Source organism: Falco biarmicus, chromosome 5, assembly GCF_023638135.1.
Source record: "Falco biarmicus isolate bFalBia1 chromosome 5, bFalBia1.pri, whole genome shotgun sequence".
Classification (NCBI taxonomy): Eukaryota; Metazoa; Chordata; class Aves; order Falconiformes; family Falconidae; genus Falco; species Falco biarmicus.
The window spans coordinates 20,363,651-20,391,644 of record NC_079292.1 but is presented as its reverse complement, the minus strand read 5'-3'; the positions used below and the strand labels follow the sequence as shown (position 1 = coordinate 20,391,644).

General features: G+C 46.2%; 1 protein-coding gene across 11 annotated transcripts in view; it reads right to left on the bottom strand.

The window, feature by feature from the left end:
- SHANK3 (SH3 and multiple ankyrin repeat domains 3) overlaps positions 1–27,994 on the bottom strand; it is a 375,700-nt gene that overhangs the window by 240,096 nt on the left and 107,610 nt on the right. For all 11 annotated transcript variants that reach the window (XR_008821984.1, XM_056339563.1, XM_056339567.1 and 8 more), the window contains 2 exons: positions 17,367–17,433; positions 2,741–3,080 (listed from right to left, as the gene is read on the bottom strand). Coding sequence is in view for 10 of the 11 variants with exons in the window: in XM_056339563.1 (XP_056195538.1) it covers positions 2,741–3,080; positions 17,367–17,433 (407 nt within the window). In the remaining variant the exon portion in view is untranslated. The remainder of the gene's footprint in view (positions 1–2,740; positions 3,081–17,366; positions 17,434–27,994) is intronic.

The window sequence follows — 27,994 nt, the reverse complement described above, 5'->3', positions numbered from 1 at the left end:
CACCCAGCACCCCTGGCCATCACAGGGTGGCAGTGATGCAGGGGCAGCTATGGGAAGGGCTGGCAGAGCTGCCAGCCTTCCCTGGCCTCACTGGGAGCCTCCCTGGCCAGGGCAGGGGGCCAAGCAGGGGGCCCTACCTCTTTGCAATCCTGATGGCTCTGAATTTGCCAGTGTGTACCAGCCTCTGAACACGCAGGCTGCATGCACATGACTTTCACTTGCCCCAGACTCAGTGTAATGAACTTCATAATTCTCCTATCCCTGCAAAAATATACAAGTATCTGAAAATAATGGAGCAAAATGCACTTTTACATGCATTTTATAAAATGCATATGGCTAGGAATAATTAAGCCACCTCCAGAAGCCCTTTAAAAGTTCACATAAGCAAGAGACAGAAGAAAACGGGGCAGACACTCACTCTAGCAGCACTTGGCAGTAGGACAGAGGCAGCTGTCTTCCCCTGCCCTTACCAGGTGCTTGCTGAGCTGCAAGGATGGCACGACAAGCAGCCTTCCCACTGGCTTCAGCCCAGAGCCACTCAACGCAGGCGCAAAGGCTCACCAGGTATTTTGGAGGTCTATGCAGCAAGTCAGAGAGAAGCCCAAGCCTGCGGCAGTATCCCACCTCTCCCACACTTGGCAGGGAGCAAACAGGTGGCCATGGAGCCAGCAGACGTGGCAGCAGCTACCCAGGTTGGAGCCAGCAGTGCAGCACACCAGCTGCTGACCACCGGCTCTTGCAGCAGTACTAGAGTCCCACTTTTGCAAGCCCCCTCGCACCACTGCCTATGGCAGACCCCCAATCCCCTGGCACCTCCAGGCCCAGCCATGCTCCTGCTCTCCCCTTACTGGGAACTGCCCAGTTGGGTGCGACTCAACTCTTCCCCAGCTGCCCTCCTCCTGCCGTGCTGTCAGGTGCTCCAGGTAATTTTGAGAGTACTTCCAAAGCCTTATCGATTATAAAAGCCCACCGTATTCTTTTTTACCCCCACCGATGTCCTAATGCTTTTATAATCATACTGTGCTTCTGGCTTCAGCAAGTTCCCAAAGTGGTGAATTCCTGAGTGAACTGCAGGGCAGAGAAAAAGCACTGTTCCGTACTGGTTTTGAGTGTGCTTGTCAATAATTTTATTGCATACTCCTTTCTCCTCGTGCCATGAATCAGGTAGAGGTTCCCTATTTCCCTCTGATAAGCCCTCGGTGTTTTCAATATTTTTAACATATTTCCTCCTATTCATCTCGTTTCTAAGGTAACCTTCCCGCTCTTCTAAATCTCTCTTCAAAGCAGAGATTTTGGCTGGTTTTTTTTCCTCATTTCTGATCATTTTCACTGCATCTGCAAAACCCTTCAACTCACACTGTTCTAGCTGACTAGAAGTGCCCAGCCTGGTGTGCAGCACTCAAGAGGTGTCATCATTGATTTTGGCCAAAGCATTAGATTGTTTTCCATATTATCACCCGTCACACTGTGGGGACATCCAATATTGCTGCATTTTGTACTGAAGTTGCACATTGAGCAGAGGTCTCCACTGAGCTGTTTAGAAAACATCCTGCAACTTCTCCTGAGTTAAACTATTAATTAAGAAACCTAGCAGGTACTTGAGTAGTTCCATTTTTTCTCATCTAGTAGCTATTTTACACTTATTTTCATTATTTTTTATTTACTGACATGTTTATTTTTCCCTGTATTCTTTAGATTGCCTCAAAGGGCCTCAGAGCTGTTTCTGCTAAGGAGTTAATGTAAATAGCTGCCATAAGCAGACTACTTCTTCAAAACTCAAATCCATTTCTTGGTCCTCATTGAGCACAGCTACAACCCGGACCTGGCACACACTCTTCAAACTCCTGCTCTGGCCTCACGGTATCAGAGTTTCTCGTGAGCCCTTTCTGAGAGGGCACTGCTCTACATCAGCCATGGCTGCAGTCGGTCTTGCCTCTCCACTACGAGGACTTCTGAAAGCAAAGCCTGACACCAGTCATCACCAAAGGGACCCCTGGGCACCAAGGCTCTCCAGCAGCACCTCTGCTATCCGAGGGGAGCAACAACCATCCTCCTGGATCAGAATGGGTGCGCATGCCTGGCTTCCAGCCAAAGGCCGGCACTAGCAGTGGCAAGCAGTATCAGAGCCGACATTCGCATTGATGTGGCCAGCAAGAGACAGGGAGCAGCAGGAGAATGTAAGGTCCATGTTGCTCCCATGCCTATGGGCCACAGAAACCACCCGACGCACAAGTCAGGCCACCTTGCACCCGTCAGCTGCTCCCGGGCCCAGGGGGTTGGGCAGAGCAATGCTACTGATGGGGCCGGTGGGCAGAACACCAGTAACTGCAATAACCACAGGTCGGCTGGGACGCATTAGGTGTTGGCTTATCTGCAATGTGCCACCTCGAAGTATTAGTTTTCAAGATGCATTCATTGTCATAGCAACGACAAGTGCAACGCGGCATCGATGTACTTACCATTTTTCTGAGATGCAAGATTAGACTGAGGGCTGGGGAGAAGATCGAGGAAAAAAACCCTCAGTGCTTGCTCCAGACCCTGGCGAGCCCTGCTCCTTGGGCCCCATGAACTGGGAGACGCAGGGATTCATTGGGCTGCACCAGCCTTCCCGCTCCCCACCCGCCACCCGGGATCCCACAGGTGCCCGGCCCCACACAGGCACAGGGGCTCGGGTGGCTTCTGAGGCACACACCGGCCATGGCACCAGGTGGCCCTGCTCTTCCCCCCACTGGCCCCTTACCTGGCCTTGCCACGGCTGCTCCTCCGGAGCGTGGGCAGGTCGGCCTCCTTCTCCTCCTGCACCCGCTGCAGGGACGGGGAGCGGCTGTGGGCGCTGCGGGCGCTGCTGGAGCTCGCCAGGCTGCCGTCCCCTGCCCCGGTCCCCGCCGCCGCCTCCTGCATCTGCGCCAGCAGCTGCGGGGGCAGGCTGCGGAGTGAGGGTACTGGCGAGTACGACGCCCGGCTCTCTGCCTTCAGGTTGTTGTCGCTGGCTGAGCGCTGCAGCATGCGTGGTGACGAGAGGCCACCGGCGCCGAGGATCCGTCTCCGCTTCGTGTAGCTGGGGGTTTCTCTGAAAGGCACTGCAAAAGAGCCAGGGAAAGCGGCATTAGCTACTGGGCACACAGCGCGAAGCCGGGCTGGAAGATGGCGGCAAAGCAGGAGGGCTGGGAAAGCAGGTGGGGATGGGCCGAGAGGGCAGGAACGGCCAGGACAGAAGAGGCTGCAGCTCTGCCTGCTTTCAGCTCCTCTCCCTGCACCAGGAAGCACCGGAGGGAAAGGCAGCATCTGCAAGGGCATCCAGGGATGGTGTGTGGGACCACTGGTGGGACCCCTGCCAGCCCCACCTCCAGCTGCCACCCTAGTTCAGAGGTGGCGATGCGTGCACAGGACATTGACACTGGCAGTAACCCCAGCCATGGCTTACTCTTCTGTTTCAGAGGCACAGAAGGCCTAAATCTATAGCACGTGCCAAATGCAAGCCTGGAAAATATAATGCACAGAAAAAAATACCAGCTACTCCCTGCCCTGCCCAACGCTCTATCTGACCCTCAGAAGCATGCACAAGAGCCGAACCTCACAAAACCACCTGAAGATGCAAACTCCTGCCTCCACCTGCAGCTCTGCAGAGTGAGAAAGAGTGGAAACAGGGGACCTGGTATGGCTGCAGGGAAAGAGGGCTCTGCCATGGAGCCACAGCACTGCAGACCTCAGGTCAGGAAAGACATTTTTCTCAATTTTGTTTAATGAATCCATTTCCATCTTGAAGTTTATTATGTTTAAAGTTTGTCTGACACATGTGGCAATGTCCAGCAGGGAATCCAGAGCAGACAATGTCCTGGCCATTACTGGTGCAAACGTAGTGGCAAAAGCAAAGGGACAGGTAAAGCATGCAGAGGTCTCTGTGCTCCTGCTCAAAGGCACACTCAGAAGTGGTGTGATCCTGCTAACAGGAGACCTCCCACCCCGTCTGCATTCAAAAGTCCCCTGGCTTCACCCTTCCAAAGCCACCTCTCCCCCAGCAACTTGCAGAAAGGCATGTGAGCCCTGAACACGCTGCAACAGCCACCGTCAAGGGGCTACAGAGGACAGGAGCAGCCAGGGCTCTGGGCAGGACACTGCCCGACATCGAGCGAGGCCTCAGACCTGCGTCATCCTTGACCAAACACCTTGAAGACACCTTCCAGTTGAGCTGCGCCGCCACACGGAGTATTTTTCCGAGGAATATTTTAGGTTCAAAGTACAAGAATTTCAGGCTCCTGTAAATCTTCCTGTTGTCATAGCAACGCGATACATTTGTTCTCCGATGAGTTTCAACCACGTGGTGGAGGAATGTCTGCCCAGCAGCATCTGTGCTCCCCGCAGTGGCTCAGCCTGGCTCCCCAGCCACCTGCTGCCGGCCACCTGCCCACAGCCTCATGATGCCAGCACCCACATCCAGGCCATCCCAACAGGAAAAACAGGTCAAAATGGTCACCCAGAGGCCACAGGCAAGGGAGGATGTCAGCTGGAAAGAGACACAGTCTGGGCAATGCTGAACAGCTTTGGTTGATAAGGACTGCTGACCCGAGTTTACGTGTCATCCAGACATATGACAGATCTCCAGGAAACGTTTAATTTTGTACTACATCACTTATCGTAGAAAACCACTTTAAAAAAAATCACAGAAGCAAATATTAAATGGATGTATGTCATGGTAACTGGCAGATGTAAAAAATATTTGAAATTGGAAATAGTCACTGGAAACACAAGGAAGTTTCTTGCTAGTCTCAAAGAGCTGTTTTCAAACCAAGCTGAGTCAGTAACTTGAAACACGGTTCTTGGAAAAAAGTACAGAATTACTTTTAGTGAAAGTGCCAAATGGTGCCTAGCGATAAAAGCACATCAGCCAGTGCCTGAGTACCTCTCCAAACTGAAGGCCAAGGCACATATTGGTCAAGTGAGTACATCCATGGCGTGCCTCCAGGGACCAACGCCATAGGTGAAACAAGCAATCATGCGACTGTAACCTGAGCAAGGCTGTGAGCTTACCGCATCAGTTAACCAAACACAAGCTCAGTGCCATTCTGCCAGAACAGAGTCAATCTGAGCCTGTTGTATCTAAGCTGGGGAACAGTGATGCCCCAGAGAGGTGGTCTCAGTGATGCTCCATCAGTAGGCAATGGCACAGCTGGAGAAATGCCAAGTTTGGATCCACACCGTATGTGAATTTTGCTAAACATGAAATATTAAGCAAGAAAAATTTGAAGATCTAGAAAATTCTGCCTGCACCGCTCTTCCCCCCCATCCTGGGAGAAGCCAGGAGCAGCAGTCAGCCCTTTGCAGATGACTGGTGCCACCTGTGCTCTGCACCAGCTGCTCAGGCAGAGTCCACACTGTACTCCCTCCACGCACATCCATTACTATGAGGAGGCAAAGAGGGCCACTCAAAACACCAAAACTACAGCCAGACCCACGCTGAGTTACTGGTCCAGTTCATCACTCTTCTTCTGTGCGTGACTGGGCTCAGCATCATTGGTCTTGAACCAAAAACAAGAGAGAAAGTAATAGAAAAGCAAGAGTGGAGCAGTGAAAACTTCAGAGAGGCAGAGTTGTCCTGGGCTTGCTTAGTGTGTTTTATAAACTAATTATTAGTTTCTTGATATTAATTGCTTAGGGAAAAAAACCCCATAACTGTATGTTGAACTGATCCTATGCAAGCTTACTGTAAAATAATCATGCTGGTGAGCTGCTTTTACCAAGCTGACAAAAGAAAAGGAAAAAAAAGAAAGAAAGAAAAGAGAAAAGCAGATACTTATCTTGCAAGGGAAGAAAGCAACACCCCAGACAGGAGATCCTGTTGGTCTGTGCTAGATCTCCTCTGCTGCTGGTTGTCTTAGCTTAACGGAAAGGCAGTAACTGTCCCAGACCCTGTTCTCCCCACTGCGACTAGCACAGACTTCACACCAGGGAGGTGTTGAACAGGTCAGGGTCAGGATGGGAGAGGGAAGATTGGCACGGTTCATGGCGAGACATTCACAGCAAGCACCAATTACTGGGCAATGAGACACAAACAGGTTGCTCAAGGACTCACTGGTAAAAGGGAAGGTACTTTATAATTCTTGACATAGGTCAGGGCAAGTGCTTTAATTTAGCTTGTCAAATAAATCACCTGGTCACCTATTTCCACAATCCACACAAGAGCAGTCGTAACCTTATACATTCAAAGTGCTCCCTCCCAACATGAAAATTATAGCATCCGGCTTAAAAACCAAGAAAAACACCACCTCTGTCTCAGATTCACATCAAAGAGGAAGAGCAGAGGGGCTGGAGAAAGCAGCCCAGGACCGCCCTGCTAGTCACTAATCCATTTATCATAACATCAAGTGTAAGAGTCCCTGAAGCACAACGTAACATAGCGTTTACAGGAGTAAACAAGAAGGCATCCAGGTCACGTAATAGGTTGTAAAGTCAAAGTTTCCAGACTATTTGATTCCAGAAGCATATTAAGAGCTGCAAAGGCAGTGTCTTGAAAGACAGGACATACGTGCTTTATCTGTGTAATTTTAATTTGGCCCCCAGTGCACCTTAACCACACGTGAGGTGGGATTCAGACATCCTGTTGCATTTACCGAAGTGGGATTTACAGGCAAGGGAATCACGAGTGCCAGAAATGAGTGACAAAGTCTGCTTTTCCAACATTATCGCAGCAGCACAGACTTTCAGCTGATAGACATTTAGACTGAAAAGTTCCCTAGACTCTCGGGTGTCCAAGCATGTTCTGACAGCTCTTGACCCAAACAGCTGCAGCCAAGGACCCAGGGTGTCTATCCTGGCACATACAGAAGATCTCACTGGGACTCAGCAAAGCCCTCAGTACCTCAGAGTAGAGATATAGGTGATGGAAACCTCACCTACCTCAACTTCAGTGCTTAGCTTCTAGCACCCGGACTGCTGCAGGGCCCATTTCAGGGCCACTGTGCCACCAGAAAGGCAACTGGACCAAGATCAGATGTTTCTACACAGAGGTTATTAGAGAGCTAGAAATGACGATACATGCCCGTGAAAGCCTGGCTTTTACCGAGGATGCAGATGAGCACACATCCAGGCAGCTTCACAGGAGGAAGGCAATGGGAGGAATACAGTTACCGCTTGCGTGAGCAATACAGGACTTCTCTCCCCAGATGCTCCAGAGCTTTTCAAAGCCCTCATCTAAGTAGAGACTTATGTCCAGCCAGTCTGGAGGCTCTGTCATGCGGATACAGCACAAGCCTGGATCCTTCTGGACAGAAATTACATATATTCAGAGAGATACCACCATGTTCTTGGCTGTGATATGCAACAAGATGGAGACAGCAAAGGAGATGAAATCTGTTGCACGTGGCAGAAATTCACAAGATTGACTGTGCCACAGCTAGATGGCACAAAGGACAGGAGAGATACCCACATTGCATGGGACGAGGGCTGGGGCAAACCTGTAAAGCAGACCCTGAAGCAAAAGAGGAACCAGTGGAGGCAGTTTTACATTGAAGATTGCTATGGGTGCACTTATTTGCATGAGAAAGTCCAGAAGATCAGTATTTGACACAGTCACAAGGACAGCAAAGGCACCAGGAACACATCCGGGGGCTGCAGCAGACAGAAAATCGAGGCCACCACATACACAGGGCAGTGATGAGGGCAAAGGATGACCACCACCCACACCAACAACACAGCCTGGCTCGGAGCTGGAGCCTTCTAGGCATCCTCTCAATGCGGTTTTTAAATTGGCTTTTCCTAGGAGGGGTAAGCCAGGGACCAACAACCCTAATATGAAAGCCAACCCTCTCTAGCACAGCAGAATGGCTTTGTTCAGCCAAAAATTAGGTCACCTTCAGCTTTACAGAGAGCTTAGTCTTCAGATGGACATTAAGCAAGGTTTCCTTCATACCACTCTCCCTGTTCCATCCCCTGCATGAGCCCCAGCATGTTACTGAGATGGGACCCTGCCCTGCCCCCTGCCAGCCGCTATCACAGCAGTACAAAGTACTGAAATCATGCTCCTCACAGAAAGAAGGAAGCTGAGAGGAAGGGTTGGAGAGGGCTTCCAGCAGGCTGGGGATCTGTTGCAGGATGTGAAATGCATCTCATCCAAGAGCTTCCCAACACCAAAAGGAGAAGGCGCCCTCCCCATCACCCTCATGCACTCCCCACCTGCACTGGGTGCCAGCCCTCAGGCATCAGACCAGCCTGCCATCTCAACTCACCAGCCCCCTAGAAAGCACACACAGCAAAATAAAACCCATGAATAATGCCAGTAGCTTTCTTCTGGGGGTCTGATGTGCCAAAGCTCAGCGTAGAGACTCAGGTTTCACACAGGCAGTTTACTTGCACCACCAATTTAAAATGGGAAGAGCCAATCTGCCTTGGTTTGGCAGGTGAACTCCTTGCCAGGAGGCTCAGAGGTGCTCTGGCGTGTTGTGATGCCCCAAGCCGCTGTACGAGTCCCAAGACATGCTCTGGCCAGCGCTGCAGGCTGCACAAGCCCTCACACTGCTCCTCAGCCTGCCTGAAACTGATAGTAATAATAATGAACTGCTGAGCCTGAACTCCAGCCACCAGGTGCCAGAAACAGGACAGTTTCAGGCTGCTGCAAGATAGTCAATTCTGACAAAGGTTTCCTCTCCCCATCCCCCCAAATCCACTGTCCCCAGTGGGGAAGAGAGGGGAAGTGAGAGCAATAAAGAAAACAAGGGGAAAAAAAAAAACTAAACAAAAAAAACTTTGTGTGGTTCATACAATCGGCTTTGAAGATTCTTTTCTATACCTTCTCAAGAGTTTAATCAAAGTATGTTTACTGGGTTTCTCACAGCAAAATGAATCACTTCAGTTACCATGACAGCACTGCTCGAAGCAGCACAATCATGCCCCAGCCAGCCTGGTTCATCTGACGCTCCCGCATTTTCTTTCTGCCCTCCAGAAGGGGAAATGCATGGCTCTCCACTCAAAAACGCCTCTTGCTGCTCCGGTGCAGCGGGAGCAGGACACAGCCAGGGCTCCCTGAGGAGTTCCTGGCTCCAAGATGCTGCACAGGCACCTGGACCATGCTCCAAACAACCCTGAGCTGCAGTCTAATGAACCAAAGTGTAATCAACACTCAGAGGTTATTTAGATTTGCTGGTTCAATGTTAAATATTCATGTAAAAGAGCAAAAGCATGCGGAGTGCAAATGTCTGCACAGTTCCAAGCTGAGAGGCCACATTTACATTTTAATAGTGGAAAATTACAAAGCAAACTGGAGAAAGCGCATAGCATCTCCCCTCATGCAGCACATTATGCCCAGGCTTCTCTCCCATGCAGGAGAGAGAGAGTACTCCAAAAGACCTTCCAGGGATTTTTTTTTCTAGGAATGAAAACTAAAGGAAAAGGATGAAGTGATGAGGCAGACCAGAACCTCTCAGCTCCAAAGAGGGAGCTGCCCCTCCTCACTCCTTCACCTGAACATAGGTGTCTCACCTCGTCCTGTCCAGTGCCAGCCCTTCACAGCTGGAAACAGATTTTACTCTGCATTTGTAAAACTTAAACTGAAACCACTAAAAATACATGTTAATTAAACTTGCTAGTTTTCCCCTACAAGGAATTCTCAAATGTGCTAGCAATTCACCTGCGAGTGGTACTCTGGAATGAGATTTTCAGCCTTTCTCTTCAGATAAAATCCATCAGTCTGATGCATCTCCACACTGGAAATTTTTTCCTTGAGAAAGTTTGGTGCCATTTTCATTCCTCTGTTTCACCTTGTCAGTACATTGAGGGTCCTGCTTGGACTGTCAGGCCATTGCTAAACTCCCCAGAGGAAATCCCAACTGCTCAGACCTGTTACAGGTGGCACGCAATTAAATTAACAATTATGGTAACAGAAAATCAGAACAATCCAACAAGTGTTTCTGAATTGCCTTTGAAAATAATTCCCATACATACCTCTGTACTGGCAAAAAAATAAACCCAAGACCAAAATGGAGTGTTTGAAACTTCCCCCACAACTCCAAGGATAGCAGTAACTGATGCTTGTTCAGTTATGTACATTCAAATTAGCAGGTCGAAAGCTTCTGCAGCAAGGTTCAAAAAAATTTGCAATACAGCTGAGTCGCTGGCCTGTATTTGTAATACTCCTTCAAAAGCTCTGGAGATGGGGAGGCAGCTTTGAAAAGGTCAGTGGGATGATTCTGATAAACGTACAGAGCTTAGCTTCATATCATTTCTAGGAAAAGCTTGGAAAAACTGAAACAGGACACTTATCAATTAATAAAAAGGAACGAGAATTTAATTTATATCAGCCAGGACAGCGTTAAGAGCTCCAATCTCACTGACAAAAATACCTGCTGACATCACAAGCTTCGGTGAAACTGTTGACTCTACAATACTCTGATTACATGCTACCGCCAGACAAGTTACCAGAGCACATTTTAACAGACATACTAATTAATTGTTAATAGAGAATGATGGGTGGGACTACTTCCAATACTACCCAGTAAGTCAGTTCTTGGTATAGTAGTATTTATACTTCTGTCTTTATCAATGACTTAGGAAAACATACAGATCATTAGCAATAAAAGTATAGGTGATGCAATGACTGGTGCAATGACGTTGGCTAAATGTCATTGGTGAAAGAAGGTAGATTTAGATTGGACATAAGTAAGACATTTTTTACAATGAAGGTGGTGAGACACTGGCAGAGGTTGCCCAGAGAAGCTGTGGCTGCCCCATCCCTGCAAGTGTTCCAGGCCAGGTTGGACAGGGCTTGGAGCAACCTGGTCTAGTGGAAGGTGTCCCTGCCCCTGGCAGGGGGTTAGAACTAGATGATATTTAAGGTCCCTTCCAACCCAAACCATTCTGTGATTCTACAACATACAAGAAAAGGTATCAACACAATGTTATCTCAGGCCTTTGTTAAGACAGGATCATCTCAACACGCTTCATCACAGCCTGATGCAAGATGAAGCATCTGGGAAACACAGAGGGAGGTTGTACAACATAGGATTGTTCCTTGAAAAGTAGCAATACTGAAACAAGCCCATGAGTCCTGCACAAACCACCTGAGGACAGGCCCCAGGAAAAATGTAGCGAGCAGAACAGCTAACATAATCAACAGATACATCAACCCCTGAAAAAGGGTAGCATCATCTGTTCTTACATAAGGTTATTATGGAAAAATGCATCTAAATTCAGCCTACGTTTCTAAAAATAATGTTAAAAACCAAAAAGTGTTCAAAACAAAGCCATGCAATAGTTCAGAAGCTGGTCAACCTGACCTATTTTAAGAAAATAACGGAACAGAAGCTATTCATGGCTTGCCAAGGTGACCGTCAGTCATATTTGTATACTGGGAAAGAGTTCTTACCCAGAAGTTTGCATAGATTTGTGCAAGCATTACTGTTTTCATCACAAGATGACAATAGTGGTAATTCTGGTCTTCAAACTTTATTGTTCGGTCAGTAGCTTTTTGAGGAATTTTTCAAACTCACAATGAAGAAATAGATTTCTTTGTGAAGTCACCCTTGCACAGGCCTATGGTCACTGGTAGACCGACGGCTTCCCCTGCAGAAGGGGTGGCGAAGACCTTTCAGAGAGATGAACACAGGAGTATCATCTTGGGGTCAGGCTCACAGCAACACGCACAGGTTCCCAGGCCAGTCCTGGGTGAAAACCAAGGATCAACAACTGCCAGCACTTCACTGTGCAGAAACAAATCTCCCTGTGAGGTGCAGATGTCTGAGCACCATCATGAGGCACAAGTGTCCCTTCCTTTTCAGAGGGGAAACCACAGCATGAGGAGCTGCTGTTCTCAGCTACATGCCTACTATACAAATAAACTCTACAATTTGAGGGTACCAGCCCAGAATTTAACTCCATTTCCAAACAAGTACTGCCACCAAACACAACTCAGCTCAGTCTTCCCAGCCAGAAGTGATTTTCTGCAGAATACCTATGTTCTATGGCCATTCTATGACTTCTGCTGTAGAACATCCCTAGCCTGGACCATGTGCCAAGAAGAGTATGGAACCTATCTCTACCCTGCTGTAATCAAAAACCATGTTCTGGCAGGACCCAGGAGCTGTTCCAGTTGTCCCATCATATTTTACTGTATTTTCTGCAGAGAACCATAACCATTCTTAGGAACTGCTGGACTGGTGAGACCAAGGACTCCTGTAGCTTAATATTCTAAATAATTTAATTATTATTCTAAATTAATAATAGTGAGCAAAAAAAGTCTTTGTGGAAGCTATGTAAGAAAGAAGGGCACACAGAAAATGATCATACTCCATCTTACCACTTCACCACTGCAGGCATACAAATTTCCAACTATCTTTATAAATAGAGTAAGCTGAACAAGAACCACCACATTTCTTATGCATTCCAGAAATGGGATGCAGACAAAAAGAAATAAAGCTTTCCATCATACAAGAATTCATCTATGGTTTCCATACAAAGTTTTTCAACATCTACTTCATTTAGCACTTTCCTTCTTCTGAACTTCTCTGAGAATGGATCAAGGGAAAAGGTTTGAAAGGAAGAAATGTCACAACCTCTACTTCTGCTTATCACAGACGTCTATCTGAGATGCTCTATGCCATTCTACAGCATAGCTCCATGAAAAAATTCTCTCTGAGCTTGGTAGTAATTAGAAACAGTATTCAAACACAGGATACCATCACTAGAATACAGAAAGCAAAGCAGGCATCATTATGCCACTGTAGAAATCCCCATCTCGGAAAAAACATAGTAGAGCCATAAGAGGTTCAGACCAGGGCAACACGGATGGTCAAAGATCTGAAATAGCATCATGTTTCCCTCATAAAAGGAAAAATGTTTCACCAACAGTGAATATTATTAACAAGTTATTGGATCTTGGCACCAAGTGATATCAAGTCACAGTGTCCTAAGGAAGCCAAATGCTTTCTTTTAAATCCTTTGGGGTAGATTTCTCCTCTTTACAGGGGAGAATCAGTAGCACTGGAAGATCTTAAATTTTTAACTTGCTGGGGTGATCCCAGACAGGTCCCACAGACAGTTTCTGACAGATAGCTTCACAGCACGCAGACATACCTAGACAGGCTTTGGATAAGAAGGGCACCTGAAGAACAAGGAGACACTGATCTTGGGTTGGGTCTAGGACACCCTCACTAATGAGAAGTAACTTATTCTCTGGTTTGAGCTATAACACGTCATAAAGCTGAAATTTCTCAGCAACAACTGACAATTCAGCGCCCAAAGTCTCATGTAAACTTCCTAGCATGTCATGCTCTAAATTAACTCCCTGGCATCAGCTCCCAATGGAGAAGGAACTAGGGAACAGGGCCACTTATGTGCTGCTTACCATCTTGGTAACAGTAAGCATGGGATGGATACCTCATGAGGAGTTACGTGACTGGGTCATTTTCTGACCTTTGCTGTGTCCAACCTGTGTCTTCATGTGCCCAAATACCTCGAAAAAATCCACCCCAAAACAGCAGGAGAGAGGAAGGTTCTGCCAGCAACGCTGCCCATCCAGAGCTAACAGTACGCCAGGGCTGGAGGATCGCAAGTAGACACAGGCCAAGAGAATAACACATCCCAAAAGCAAGAACCACTGTGGGGTCACTCAAGAATGAGTTACTCCCCACCCCTGCGTACACACAGGAGGAAAACAAGTGTTGTTATGGTGCGCTTCAGTTTGGCAAACAACTGTTGGTGATCTTATACAGAGCTGCAGATTATCATTCTCCAACAAAAAAGGTATTCCACATAATATGGGGTAACTGGTTTGGGCCTTGTTATGACTGATAATTTATTAATTCCTTTGACTTGAAGTTGGTGGTTGCTTAGTGACCATGAATCATGACCTGACTATATTTGGCGTAAGAAAAGGGAAGACAGCCTCAGCCAGTCTTACATACATTTAACGCTTAAAGCTAATTTCTCACTATTGGACAAATGTTATATTATTCCTCCAGGTCCACTTTCATGTAGGGAGAGAAAATACAAATGAAAATAGGGAGTTTTTAAAATATTAGCAAACAATGGAAAAGTTATAAAACCACAATTACGAAATAAACCAACTGTGGTTAAATGCCTACTTGGATAAGAGTGGCAAAATGAAGACATCAATTTGTACTACAGAATCTATTTATTCTGTAATTATGGAAAGTAACTGAAATCAATATGAAGTTACAATACACTCAAAATTGGTAAGGGGAGCTAAAAACAATGAAGAAAAATAAGTGGTTTGCAGAGTGGAGGAAACACCAAAAAAAGCTTCCGGGTTGTTTCGTAGATGCAGAAGTATATTCTAAAAGAAGCAGGAAGAGGTATTTGTGTCAACATGATGACAAAGCAGAGAGAGCTATTAATTAGCTGAAACAAATATTTTAAATTTGCAGGCTAAGAAAACTTACCAAAAAGATGGATCATGAAAATTACTGAGCAGCTGGCACAGGATCCAACTGATAAAAAACCCAATGTGTAGTTAACACCACTGCAAATGTTTTAATGAAAAACAGGTGATGTTTTTAAACATCTGATTTTATTGAGTGGAATTAGACATTTGACTGATAAATGCTGATGTGGATTTAAGACTTGAATGCCAATGGGACAAGCAAATGGATGGGCCGGGAGGATGGCAAAGGCACTCCAGAGAGGCCCCAAGGTTCAGACACCATCCCATTTGCCTTGTTTCCCATCGGCCAGCTCCTGGTGCTCCTGTTGAGCGTGCAGCTTTTTTTGACTGCCAACTCCAGGGGCTGTGCTGGGAAGTAGACATAAGGCTCAGGATCAGCTTGGCATGAGCTCTCCTTTTACAGCCCCTGCAGAGCAACTCAAGGTTGCTAGAGTAGGTGGCCTACATGTTTCCCCAAGGCATTACCAGTAAACGTGCTTAACTGGGAACATCTCCAAATCCACCTGGAGTGGTTGGAGACAAGGCTCTGCAGCCATGCCCTAGGAGACCCTCCTGCTGCTTAGGAGGAAGGTCAGGGCTGTCTTTGCTGCTCCAGAGAAACCATTCCCATACGAGCAGCAGCAGAAGCTGCACTGTCCAACAAGCACCGGAGTATGCCACAGAGGGTCTGTGGTGGCATTGACAAGTCCTGAGGATCCAAACCCTCAGGTCCAACCAAGAAAACAAAGCACAGCAGTTACCATTCATGGCATTCTCTGTCTGCAGCTCCGCAAAATATGAGGATAAGGAAAAAACCAGAAATGATGGAACAGCCCAATTCCACACTCTCTACAAATGTTTTCTTCTTGTAAGAACATGTTGTCCCTCCCCAGATTCGCTGCCTTCCACTCGGACCTTCTTTGACCCCAGTGCTGGTGGCTGTCATGAAATAAGCAGCTCTTGGTCTCTGCAGTGACTGAAGGGATGGAGACCCATGGACAAAGAACCACAGTGAAGCCTGCATGGGAAATCCTGCAACCCACCATTCACACTGGGCGTCCTGCTTCAAACTGTTGACCCTGGCTAGATCCATGGGCTGTCAGCAGATGGAGCACATCGTGTGTTTTTCTGGAACACAGTTTCTGAGTTATTTTCACTGAAAGAAATTCAGTTTGCACCCTCTGGGCTTGTTCTAAATTGTAGGACAAAGCACAGCACGTGGGGACAGCCAGCTCCACCTCAGAAATGCTCAGGATCCAGGCAGAAACACTGAAGGAGGCACTAAGAGCCTGAAAGCACAACTGCATGCTAAGGGCTGTCCTGCAGAACAGAGCAAAAGCTACTGCTTACCATCCCTCCTCCCAGCCTTAACACAGCAGGTCCTCTCTAAATATTTCTGATGGTGTGGGCCACAAATTCTTGTCTCACAGCCAGACAAGTGCAGCCTAATATCGGGAACTTGAGAAGATTTCCCCAAGAGCTATCATTTACAGTGCTGCCCTATCCTGCCCTTTCCTACCAGATTCTCGCTTTCAGGATTTCTTGAACTGTTCCCATAGAACTGTCAGAGAAAAAGCCAGACCCTTCTTCATCCCAGGTAATGCCAGTCCAGTCAGACACTTGCACTTCTCAATTCTTAATGAACTTCAAAAAACAATTTCTCCTTGCTTGGGAGGTTCGCTGCCAGTTCCCTTGACCCCAGGTGGATACCATCTGGACCTGCTGGTTTGCCTGGGATTAGTTTGCAACTGTTACCTGACCTATTTTATATAAACAGCCATATCTAAAACATGAACAATTCATTCTACCTGACATGTTTTCATGCCCTTTTTCCTTACACTTTTGTAATAAAAATAATTGAGCCAATCACAGATTTAGATTCAACCATAGAAGAATTTAGGCAGGAAGGGACCTTTGGAGGGCATCTAGTCCAAAACCCCTCTCACAGCAATAACATTTACTTTCCTCTTGAATTAATAGGGTGGCTTTCTTGTGAGCACTGTTCACTGACATAGTTATAAGGAATTCTCAGGCTTTTTCTCATGTCCTTTTTGACTTTTATATCTTCCCACAAATTCTCAGCAGCTGTTTATAACTATCAGTGATAGCTAGTTAAGAAAAGAAGTGATGAAGGATGTCAGGGCCCAGGTTTCTAGATTCACAGCCACTTCCAAGAATCAAGCTCAATACTTCCTGGTTGTTTCAAACTCCTCAAGTCTTTTTTTCAGCTGCTGACCCAATGACTCTGTACCTTCTGTGGATGCACACATGCTGATAATTAACCCTTTGCACTGGTTCCTCCATTGCTTTAGAGAGTTCTGGACCAATAAACTTCTCAGAATAATTCAAGAGAACTCAATAAGTGTTGATTTCATACCTGACCTAAAACTGTTTTGCAAGGCATCTATCACATGATAATATCTACACCGTAGGAGGACAGAAGAGATGCTGCAGGAGAAAGGCTGACCAGAAAACCCAAAAATAGTCCTCCATAAAGAAGCAAGTACAACAAGAATGGCTGCTACTTTGCTTCTTTTACTTATATGAGCTTCAGTGTGGGGCAGCTCCATAACCATCATCACTGCTAAGACAGAGGATGTCTCCTCTTTGCACCAAGTCCATCTAACAGCCTTGGCAGGAGAGGATCTCTAGTATGAAATGGCCTCAAGGATGCAAAGAAAAAGGTAAGGGCTTTTACAGAAGAGCTTTTCAGAGCTACTGCAGACTGACAGTTTGGCTAATTCTTTCGTTTGGCATTCTCAGCAGTCATAAGCAAACATTGGACTGAATAAAGAGACTGGATAGTGATGGCCCCAGGAGGAAAGCAGATCTGTCCTTCCACTCCCAAGACCCAAATCCGCCTGCAATCTGCAGCTTCCACCGGCCACTGCAGGCAGCACCAGGAAACCATCATTAACACACCCACACTAACCTAGCCCTGCACTCTACAGCATGATTAAAAAGGGAGAAAAGGGGGAAGAAGAAAGATCAAACTCACCAACATCGGACTCTTTGTGGGTTTTGATGATTTCAGCCAATTCAAAATTTCCTGCAATGATGGCCACCTGAAAAGAGAGGGAGGGAAGACAGTTGAGCAGCTCCGAACAGCACCGACCCTGTGTTCACTTGCACGGATCACGCCATATGGACTAATAACAGCTGCTTTCTGTGGGGGATGCAAAGCCAACGATTGTTCTGCCTCAGCTCACCCAGTCAGTAACCCCGAGGTGAAAACACGCTCTCAGCACCGCAGGGAGAGCGTATGTCGATGGCTTGTGCAACAAGAGAGTGGCAAATAACTCGCAGGTCACTGTTCCCCTCTCCTCAAGAGCCTGGTGGCGATACACCTAACAGCTGCTAGGAATTAATCTTAGGTCTTGCAGATACTGATAAGATGTTCTCCAGCCTGAAGCTTTTCAGTGAATCCTAGTTAGATGACAAAAGGCAACTTACCAACAACTGAGCTCCCTGCACGTCTCACCTGAACGGTCTGCAGGATTAACTCGTGCTCGCTCCAGGCTGCACTGGCCAAGGAACCACTTCCACTCAGAAAGCTGCAGCAGCAGCTTGCCCCAGTAAAGCCACGCCACGGCACTTTAGACCAACATTAAACATTGCTTTGCCCACCACCCATCCTGTAGTTTCTCTCCACAGGAAAAGCTTTGAAGAACTCAAAGGAACAAAGAAAGCTGAGAAGCTGAACATGGGTCTGCCAGCAAAACAGCCAAAACTGGTCTGGTCTTACTCCAGGAACTGCTTCCACAGATGCCTATGTCCTGGGGAACTGCAGAACACCAGCAGACTACACAAAGGTAGGTTAGTAAATGAGTAAGAGGAGAGAGACTGAAGTCCTGCTCTCCTGGAGCAAGACTTCAACCAGTAGACCAGCGACATCTCTTGAACTCTGTTGATTTCTTACATATTTGGGGAAGAAAAACCATGTCACAGCTAGTAAAGCAGAACAATCCACTGTTTTCAGAACAAGGTGAAAGACTATTCTTTTAACATGTGAAAGAACCACACTGAGATAGGTAGTAGTACAGGATATCCATCACCAGTCCTCAGGAAAATAAACTGGAAGAACTGTTCTGGACTGAACTGCTTGAGACCCATGTTTGAAGCCCCCCGTGAACTGCAGCCACCTCTGCCCTTCCCACCCCTCCCAGCACACCCAGTCCCCCCAGTCACTGCTGAGCTTCTCAGGATGGTGCCCTCACTCAGCAGCACCTGCAGCTGATTTGCAAATGAGAAGCAACTCGATCAAGTTGATTCTGCATGAAAACAAAGTACTGCTGCTCAGAACACGAAAACATATGTAAGATCGGCTGAGGCAGAGCTGCAGGTTTTGCCTGTCCATGCTGGGACCATCACACATCCCTTTTCTTTATAAGTTAGGGTTGATATTCAAGACAAATATTTGATCAGGCAGGCAGCAGGAACCAAACCCTCCCAGCCACTGACAAAGTCAAGAGCAACACTAGCAGCTCCAGCTGTTAAACGTTTCCCTGCCCTCCTACAAGAACAGCTTTTAGAAATATGAGGTTCATTTGCATTTTACCACTAACTTGTGACGAAGAGATATATTTAACTTGGTGACTCAGTACAGCATGCACAGCTCTCTACTATGAGCCTTTATCAGCAGAAATAGTCTTACTATCCTCAGCTCAACAATGTTTATGTGATTTTTTTTCATTTACTGAAGCCCAGAATTTGTGCTCCACCTCCTCAGCCGGAGCTGGAAGCAATCAGTGATGGCTAGAAGAAAGGAAACCTTCTTTCTGCATTCAGGAAATTAGGCCACAGTAGCACAGAAAAATCGAACAAGAATCTCTGTTTTTCCCCAAGCTCACTTCAAATGGCGATCTTTCTCTGTCTCTCCTTATATATACGTTTATAAGGTCTGCTCTCCTAAAGGTCACAGTCTTTGAGCAGGCAAAGAAAGCTTTTGTATAGAAGAGCAAATGACCTGAATTTGGAGGCATTTAAAAGCAAAAATAACCAAACTGAAAAATAAAAAGACTGGAAAGGAGAATTTAGAAAAAAAGAATTTGAACTTCAAAGTTCCTCAAACAAACAATTAATGTACGGTCCACCGTCTCTGTGAAAAATCCAAATTCAAAGTACAAATTATGAGTCTTATTAGATGCATATCTCAGGAATAATTCCTAAAATGTACGGCGAATGCACGGACTGCACCAGGAGCAGGTCCTGCTATTATACGCATGCCGGGTGTCCCTCCTGGCCTGGCTGCTGGAGGTGGGGGTCTCCCACTGCTGCGCCCACCATGCACGGGAGGTCCCAGTGCCAGGACAGCCAGCGCTGCAGGCAACAGAAGCTCCCTCTCTCCCTGCCTTGGAAATGTTACGACTTCCAGCAAAGGCGAGAAGAAACACACTGGATAAATCTGTTAAGAATATAATCTCACATAAATCCCTAGGATGGGAGAAGAGCCCTGCTGGGTATGTTTCTCAATCCAACTTGTAAAAGCAAAGGAGATGACAGGCTTTCATGCATTGCACTGTTGCCTCAGCTGGTGCTTCCCAGCACACCGGCTTCCCCAGCTATGAAACCACCATCAGCATTCCTGTGCCCTCCTGCTCGCTCCTGCCTCAGCACCACGTTGCTGCGTGCAGTTCTGCTGATGAAACTATTCAAGAGACCGCATGATAGGCCATATCAGTGCACGCCTCTAAGTTAAAAGCAACAGATTTCTGGGGACAAGTAAACAAGAAAAGGAAGTCTCAAGGATGGAAACTCCAGAAAACAGTTTATCTTTTATATATATATATTTCACAGCTAGCAATTTCAGTGCTTGTACACCAAAGCAGAAGGAATTGGTGACTATCAGAAAAAATAATCTGACTTCCTCACAGAAGCCTTATTTCAAGCAATAAGCCAGATGTTCCACATAGGAATGCCATCTTAACATCACAGCCAAGTTACTTATCCTGGTGCTGTCACAGAGACAGCAGATGTTGTGCAAAGGGCATTTCTCATCGTGTCTTGCCCTGATGCTATGAATGCAGATTCCGTCCTTCTGCAAGCCACAGGCTGAACAACGGAAACCTGCATTCCAGCTGCACAAGACATACAATCATATTATGGCTCTGGCACAGGGTTATTTTCTGAAATGCTGTAACACCTTGAGTCATTCCATAGCATGAGATCAAAGTGACAACACTCTTTAGCAGCAATTTGCCTATTTTTATCTTTTTAGGCAAACTCAGTGGTTTCTAAAAGAAGGCGGGACATCTGAACAGGCTGTGCAGCACGTAATGTCATTGTACATATAAGGTCTTAAAAGTTAACAGCAGAAACCAGCAAGATCGTTTAAATATTCCTGGTAAGAGTCACAGCTCTGAGATTTAACCCAGGTTCTGTGGGTAACAGTACTGTGCCAACATCCCTTAAAAAAAAGTCCACTACACTGCATGAAACCATGAAAGGGTGACCCTCGTGGTGACACAGGCTGGCACCAAGCTTGGGCAACAACCGATGAGGATTCACCATGAACGCAGCAACATTGTGCCAAGGCGCGATAGTACAGAGGGGCCACCTGCAAACTGCTGCTGCGCAGCAGTGAAAGCAGCATCATATCAGCTAACCACTAACCCAGCTCTCAGACCACACCAGGGGTGTCCAGTCTTTACAGAAGAGAAACCAAAGGAACTCATTTCCACGTTGTCAAGGTCATTGGCACAGCTGACCAGGGTGCTGCCTCCTTGCTCCACCTAGCACAGGTTTCTCACAGAGGTATGCAATCACTCGTGTGCCACCAAACATAAATAGAAGATGCACAGAGACTGGTTAAACAACTTTAAACCATGGCATTTAACTGGGGTTTCATCCTAGGCCTACTTTAATAATAATACTTACTTTTTCTTGTTCTGAATTGTCACTCTATATTCATATTAAAGGATCTGTTGTCTCTTTGCACTGATTTGAGACAAATGATGGAGAGCGAAGATGGATCTTGGAAGGATGTATTTTACTATGGGAAGACATTGTGTCTTTCAGCTCCAAAAGGTATCCCAAAGCGGTAGGGTGCTCGGACAAGCTTACATTACATGAAGAACTGATCCACTAAGAGCAGGAGCAGAGAGGCAGCACCTCCAGGCTCCCTAGCAAACTGGAAAGAAGCCCTGCAGACCAAGGCCCATGGCCTCTCTATGCCTGCTGTTGTCAGCCCATGTCCTCCACATGCTGCAGATGTGGATCTGCAGATGCCCAGGGCAGGGAAACCACCTCCAGGAGATACCACAGCTTCCCCCCACCAGCCCCAGGCAGGCAGCCCTCTTTGGCAGAGTTAACAAACCAGGCAGCTGCTGGCACTGCACAGGCACTGCGTGAGTCCCAGCCAGCAGTCCCACTCAGACTGTCCTGTGGGACATGACGGGAACTCCAGATCCCACTCCTGCAGTTTTTCTGAAGAAGGAAGAACTACAGCACAAAGAGATATGAAATCTATTTTGATGATCCTGCTGCCATGGCCAGGATCTCAGTCTTCCCATGGAGGGAGGGCTCAGGTAGGAATATCTCCAGGGATAAGAGTCTTGGCCAACCTGCGATGTGGTATTTTACACAGGAAAGGTGAAGAATATCTATCCTGAAGGTTAAAAAAAATACGGAGTCATTTTCCTGGCACAACAACAGTATGACAATGGGTACAATCACCTTGAACTTGTCCTCACAAGTCCGGACACTGCTATTTCTACCATTAGCTGCTCTTTGGTCCCTAAAATATCCACGGTAAAGCACCTGAATAGATGCCAAAGTGGCTCTGAAAACGGGGGTATGTTCACATATTTTCATACCTGAAAAAGTACACACCTCCACCACTGGAACCTCTAGCCTGAGAAGTGAAAGACACTTCCCAAATCAAACCCGCCTCCTTGTTGTTTGCTCCATACCAAAGCACATCATGTTCTCAGAAGTATTTCTCAGTTGCAGACTGCAACAATTAGAGAAGTGCAGACCTTCACTGTTATTATCCTACACGTGCAAAAAGCATCCGGAGCAGAGAGGGCAATGAGATGCAAAGGCAGGAGCAGAGCCATGAGGAAGGCAGGTGCGATGCAGCAGTGGCTCCAGGAGATGATGGGACGAGAAGGAAGCAATCGCCAGCAGTGCTGCTGGGCAAGAATGGAGCAGACCTTCTGTGGAAGAGGAGTGTAAAAGGTCTTATTAGGTAGGGTGCAGGCAGCCAGTTTAGTGTCACAACACATTCAAGCTACTCAGCTCTCCTCAGAAGCATCTGTCAATATGCCAGATTATTGTCAATTATTCCTGTATCACTTTACACAAGACTTCTCAAATTATTGAGGCTTTCCATTGTTGATTATTTCCTACCTCTCCATTACCCCAGATAATGGAGAGCAAAATGATTCTTTTTGATCATCACACTTTATTTAATCAGGTAGCACTGCTCTAAGTCTGGACTTTTATCAAAGTTGCCTACCTTTACTTGGCCAGGCAGACTCCAAACATGTTCTATATTTGTTCTAGATTTCCAGAAATCTGGCAGTCCTACTAGGTCAATCCTACTGTTCACATATGGCAGCTCCATCTGGGCTGCCATATGAGCAGAAACTCTAGATACATTCACGGCAACGTGTGCTGCCATTACATTGCACAGATGCAGCTAGTCTGATGCTTTCAGGGAGCGTCAGTGGGGTCAGTCACTCTCTGACTACGATGTAGACCCAACACTTACTGGAAGCAGCAGACAGACCTCCTGTGCACGAGCTACACAGCTGATCTGGGACAAATGCATCTCAGATGCCCTCTATGCCTGCAAACCACGCATGCCATCTGTACGCAGTGGACCCAATACTTCCTGGAAACACCCAACTTGCAGTTGATGGGCTATACAGCAAATGATGATTTATTTTTTCCTACGCAGCAAGCCCTTGATTTAGAAGAGGCACTTCAGCCAGGCAGCTAGGCTAACATTCTGGCACTAAGCCTACAAGGAGTATCTGGAAATGGTCTGCATCAGGCAATGGGTAACTGTAAACATATACGAGAAACAAAAAATGTCAAAAGGTGCAACCATTCGGCTCTAGGCTAAAGAGGGACAGAGAAATTTCTCAGTATTTTCAGAAGACGCACATGGAGCTACTGGAATAACATGAAGATTCTCCTAATGAGATGCATCACAAAACTATCCTAAAGAGAGGCAGATGATGTTGTGATCTCCTCCATCAAAGGGAACAGGCACTTTCTGAACTCTGAGTGCTTCTGGGAAGCAGGAACAAACCTTAGGGCACCTCAGAGCCATTATGTTCAGGAAGCCTTTGAGCTGGAGGAGGAGATGTGACCTCCACACTCCGAGGAGTGAGTCTCACTGACTTTTCCAGCTGGGCTGATAACCATCAGTACAGGCTATAAGGAGAAGAGTGCTGAATTATCCAAGAAATACTGGTACAAGTACCACCAGCAGCCTTGGCACAGAGGTGTCACCCCCTGCACACCCTACTATGACTGTTGCAGGCCATGGCAGCAATGTGCTGGGCAGCCACGCAGGCTGACAAGTGTGATGTCCTGGAGGTCACAATTTCGATTAATTTGTTGTGCTGTGAAAGGCTCTGGAAATGAGCTTCAGCTTCCTGCAGAGACCAAAGGTGGGTTGGTAGCATCTCCTGAAAGTTCAGGAAAAGATTCTGCAAGGGAAGAATGACAGATTTGGCCAGAGCCAGGATAGCATCTGCCCAGAAACCTCCCAGGGCCACAAAGCATGCCTTAAAAAAATCAAATCAAAGTTACTTGTCACAGAAAGCTGAATGCAAGGTCCATGTGTGGTCAGCACCTGGGAAAAAAAGAGTACCTCAGACACAGGAGAGAGGGGAGACATCTCAGGATATTTCTTCTCTGCCTTGTTCAGATGGAGTCATGAGAAATGGTGCTACCTAGAGCAGGCAGAACAGGGTAAAGAGGACAGGCCAGTCCTCTTGGGAAGAGTGGGTCAGTTTTGGTCTCTGGTCCAGCCAGCACTGAAAGATGCTCTCAAGGGACTGGACAGTATGTAGATATGTATCCAGCACGGTCCTCACCACCAGAATTAGAGATGGGTCCGACAGACCTTCCGAGAGCTACCAGACTCAGCCTGAAAGATGGGGAGATGGAGTGCTTCCTGTACAAAGCAGAGACTTTTGTGTAACATCTGTAACTGGAGTGAAACTGCTGCAGGTCAGGGAAGATTTCAAGTCAGCAACATCATCTGGATAATCGAAGCTGAGATGGCATCTGACTCAGAATTAGATCAGTCTCACACTGAAAACTGGAGGAGGAGTGGGAGGGAACCAGGAGGCCAGAAACCTGATCAATTTTTACAAGACAAACTTCAAGTGAAAAGAGAGAGAAAACAAATCAAATAAAATTAGGGTAAGAAGCCTTGAGAGAGTAGGTAAATAAAAGAAAAAAAAAACCAAACAGAAATTCATCAGGCAAATGAAAGCTGCTCTTTAGTAAACAGGCTGCCCTGTGCCTGGAGCACCGCACAGGCACATACCTCTGGATGCCTGCAAAGGCAGGAGAGGGGGACATGCATCCCTGCGCAGGGTGGTAAGGCTGGGACACTTCTCATTCAGCACAGGCACTCACTCTGTGAGCGTGCCCACGCTCAGCCTCTTGCAAAAAACAACCTCCAGCCTGTTACACGATGACAGAAAATCATTCATAGCCAGATAATCTTCTCATGGTCTGCAATCTTTTAGTCCAGCAACAGGAAGCCCAGAGTTCAACTATATTGTAATTGATAAAAGCAGCTAAATAAACCAGTAATCTACCAGGAGAAAACATTTTAAATCTATCACAAAGAAGAAAAGGCACAGGTCTGTCCTTGGTCCATCATGGACACAGATGATGCAACTGCGGACAGCCATGTGGAAAGAGGCAAGAAGGCAGGTGCCTAGTAGGAATGGAGGAATGCATCCTTCCCAGATGATGAGGCCCACGGAGCAGAAACCTCCCAGCTATAACAAAGGAAGATGGCAGGCAGCATTTGCTAAATATAATTAATATTCAAACAGTTAAGTCCTGGTAAGTTATAGAAAGTCTTGAAAAAAGGAATGGAGGAACTTCGCATACACATTAAGATACTGGGTCTTGGAAAACTGGAGAAATTCCAGGCAACAGGAGGACTATCAGTGTTCTTAAACACTTCAAATTATGAAAAGCGTTGACCTCAGAAACCATGGGCCGAGGCACCTGGCATCAGTCCCAAGAAAGGGCTATACTCTAGATTAAAGTGGAAGCACTTCTAGGAAAAAACCATGCTCTATCATTTCCCTAATTTCTTTATGAAAACTGAACTCCTGGTTTTTTTTCCTTTCCTCTTTTCCTCTGCTTTCTTTCCTGGTTCTTTTTCTACCAAGAAGCCAGAACTTGTCTTCATATTTTCAGTTATCGTTATTCATACCTTTTCCCCTCTCGTTGCTTCACAATTCCTTCTTTTTCCCCTATCTAGGTTGATATTCTTATTGCTTTCATTCCTTACTGCACCTTCTTCTCATCTCATTAGCTTTCTTGCTATTCAAAATATTTTCAAAAGTATCACAATATTTTATAAGTAATATAGCCTAAGAGGCATTACCTATACTAATAATACCTAGTTAGCTTTGTAAAATCTTCACAGAGGCCACGTATGGTACATTAAGAACACTGATGCATATTTAGCATTTAGAATGCTTTTCTGAAATATTTTCTCCTGCATACCTTATGCCAGTTTTGACACCATAGACTCTGATTAGATTTTATTATTGTTTTACTGATGATTCCCCTAGTTTGGGGAAAGTAAACCAAAAGCATAATACAGAGTTTGATTGACAAGTTTATGAGTCTGGCTGACAGAAGCAGCAATGTCTGATATCAGAAAGATGAAATCCAGTACAATCTAGTACAAGCTGTTACAACTGGAATGGAGAAATCAAATACATCAATACAAGGTAAAGAATATCCACAGGTAGGCGTTGTAAAGCAGAAAATGTGTGATAACAGCCGTAACCCCAAACTGAACACAAGCCAAGAAAATGGTGACATTGCATAAAGAGAAATTTAATTTTAGGAGGTATTAACAAGATGATGAGGATCCACCTGGACTGATATGCCGAGTTTGGGGACAAAAAACAGTTGGAAAAGGCTTTGGAAACCTCAGCCACTGAGGAAAGACTGACAGAAGTAGGTTTGCTCACCTCAAATCTTAAAAGTATTAAAAAAAGTTGGTGATCAATTATCCTACCAGTCCACTGCTGGAAGAAGAAATATGCTTACTGTGCAAAAAAATATCATTAAACCCTAGGAACAAATTTCTGATTTTCTCAGCACAGAGGAGCACTGAGAAAAATCTACTTTGACTGAACATAGAGTTTGACAAAACATTTCCAGGGCTGATTACCTGCTCAAACTCGGTAGAAAAAGTGGTATCTTGACCTCCATTCAAGATGTTTCTGCCCAGAAATATACAACACATTTACCTTTCTCCATGACAGTATATCTAGATTGCATCCAGAAGAGATAGAAAGATATGTGTGTGTGTGTGTATAATTTATCATGTATCATTTATCTTGCTCAAAACGTATTTGTTAATGTAGAAATAGCATCAAGCAGGACATTACTCAATGGTATTGCTCAGGTTCTTGGTCTAAACCAACCGTGTGCTAGCAATGACCACCTAGACTAAGGTATCGATGCTGAGGGTAAAACTGAAAGTGCACGAAGTCTGGTGGGACAGCAGGGTACTGCTGCAGCAGAACATGAGCCCAAGGGCAGCCAAGGTGTGGAAAGGGCACAGCACACCGCTGCAGGAGGTGAAACAGTCTCAGAAAGCTGGCATGCAAAGCAGGGAAAAACTTCAGCATAAACTCTCAGAACAACTACTGTAGCCATAAAGACTGATTGAAAGTATCAATTAGAAATACGTGGGAATTCGGTGATGAACTCTGTATGTGGCAGTAGGACCTGTGCAAATGTACTAGGTCACTCCTAGAGCCAAGGTTGAGACAAACAGAGGAACAGAGGAAGATTCACTCGATGGACACAAAAGTGATCCAGTAGCTGTAAAAGCCTTTAAAATGTGAAAGTTAAAGGAGATCAAACTATTCTACTTCTCAGTGGAGGCGAGATGATCACTGTGCATAGGTGCTAAGGTATGGGGAAGAAATCTAACTGCAAGGCTTTCCAATTACTACAACACACACAAGAGCTAACAACAGGCTGATTAAATTAGGCAGAGCAACACTGAGGTAAAAGATGACTTCCAGCAGCAGGGGTAATTAGACAGCTTAAGAGGAGAGGTGGCAGACCCCACCACATGTATGCGAGGAGCACAGAGCCCACAGAGCCATGTGTCGCAGCCCTGGGACTGGGGAGGATGGGTTTGCCTGCACCCCACATTGGTATTTCCAGCCCTGAATCAAGACCAAGTTTGCACTACAGAGGGTTGATGACTTTTTATTTCCAGGAGGAAGAGGAGGAGGTCACTTTACCTACAGTTCCCAACAGACTTAAAGAGAAATGACAATTTAAAAAAAAAAAAAAAGAGATGTCACCCATAACAAGCAATGCTTGTTATGTATTTGGCACATCAGAAAAGCTGAGCACTGCAGATGCAACACCTCTTCTGTATCT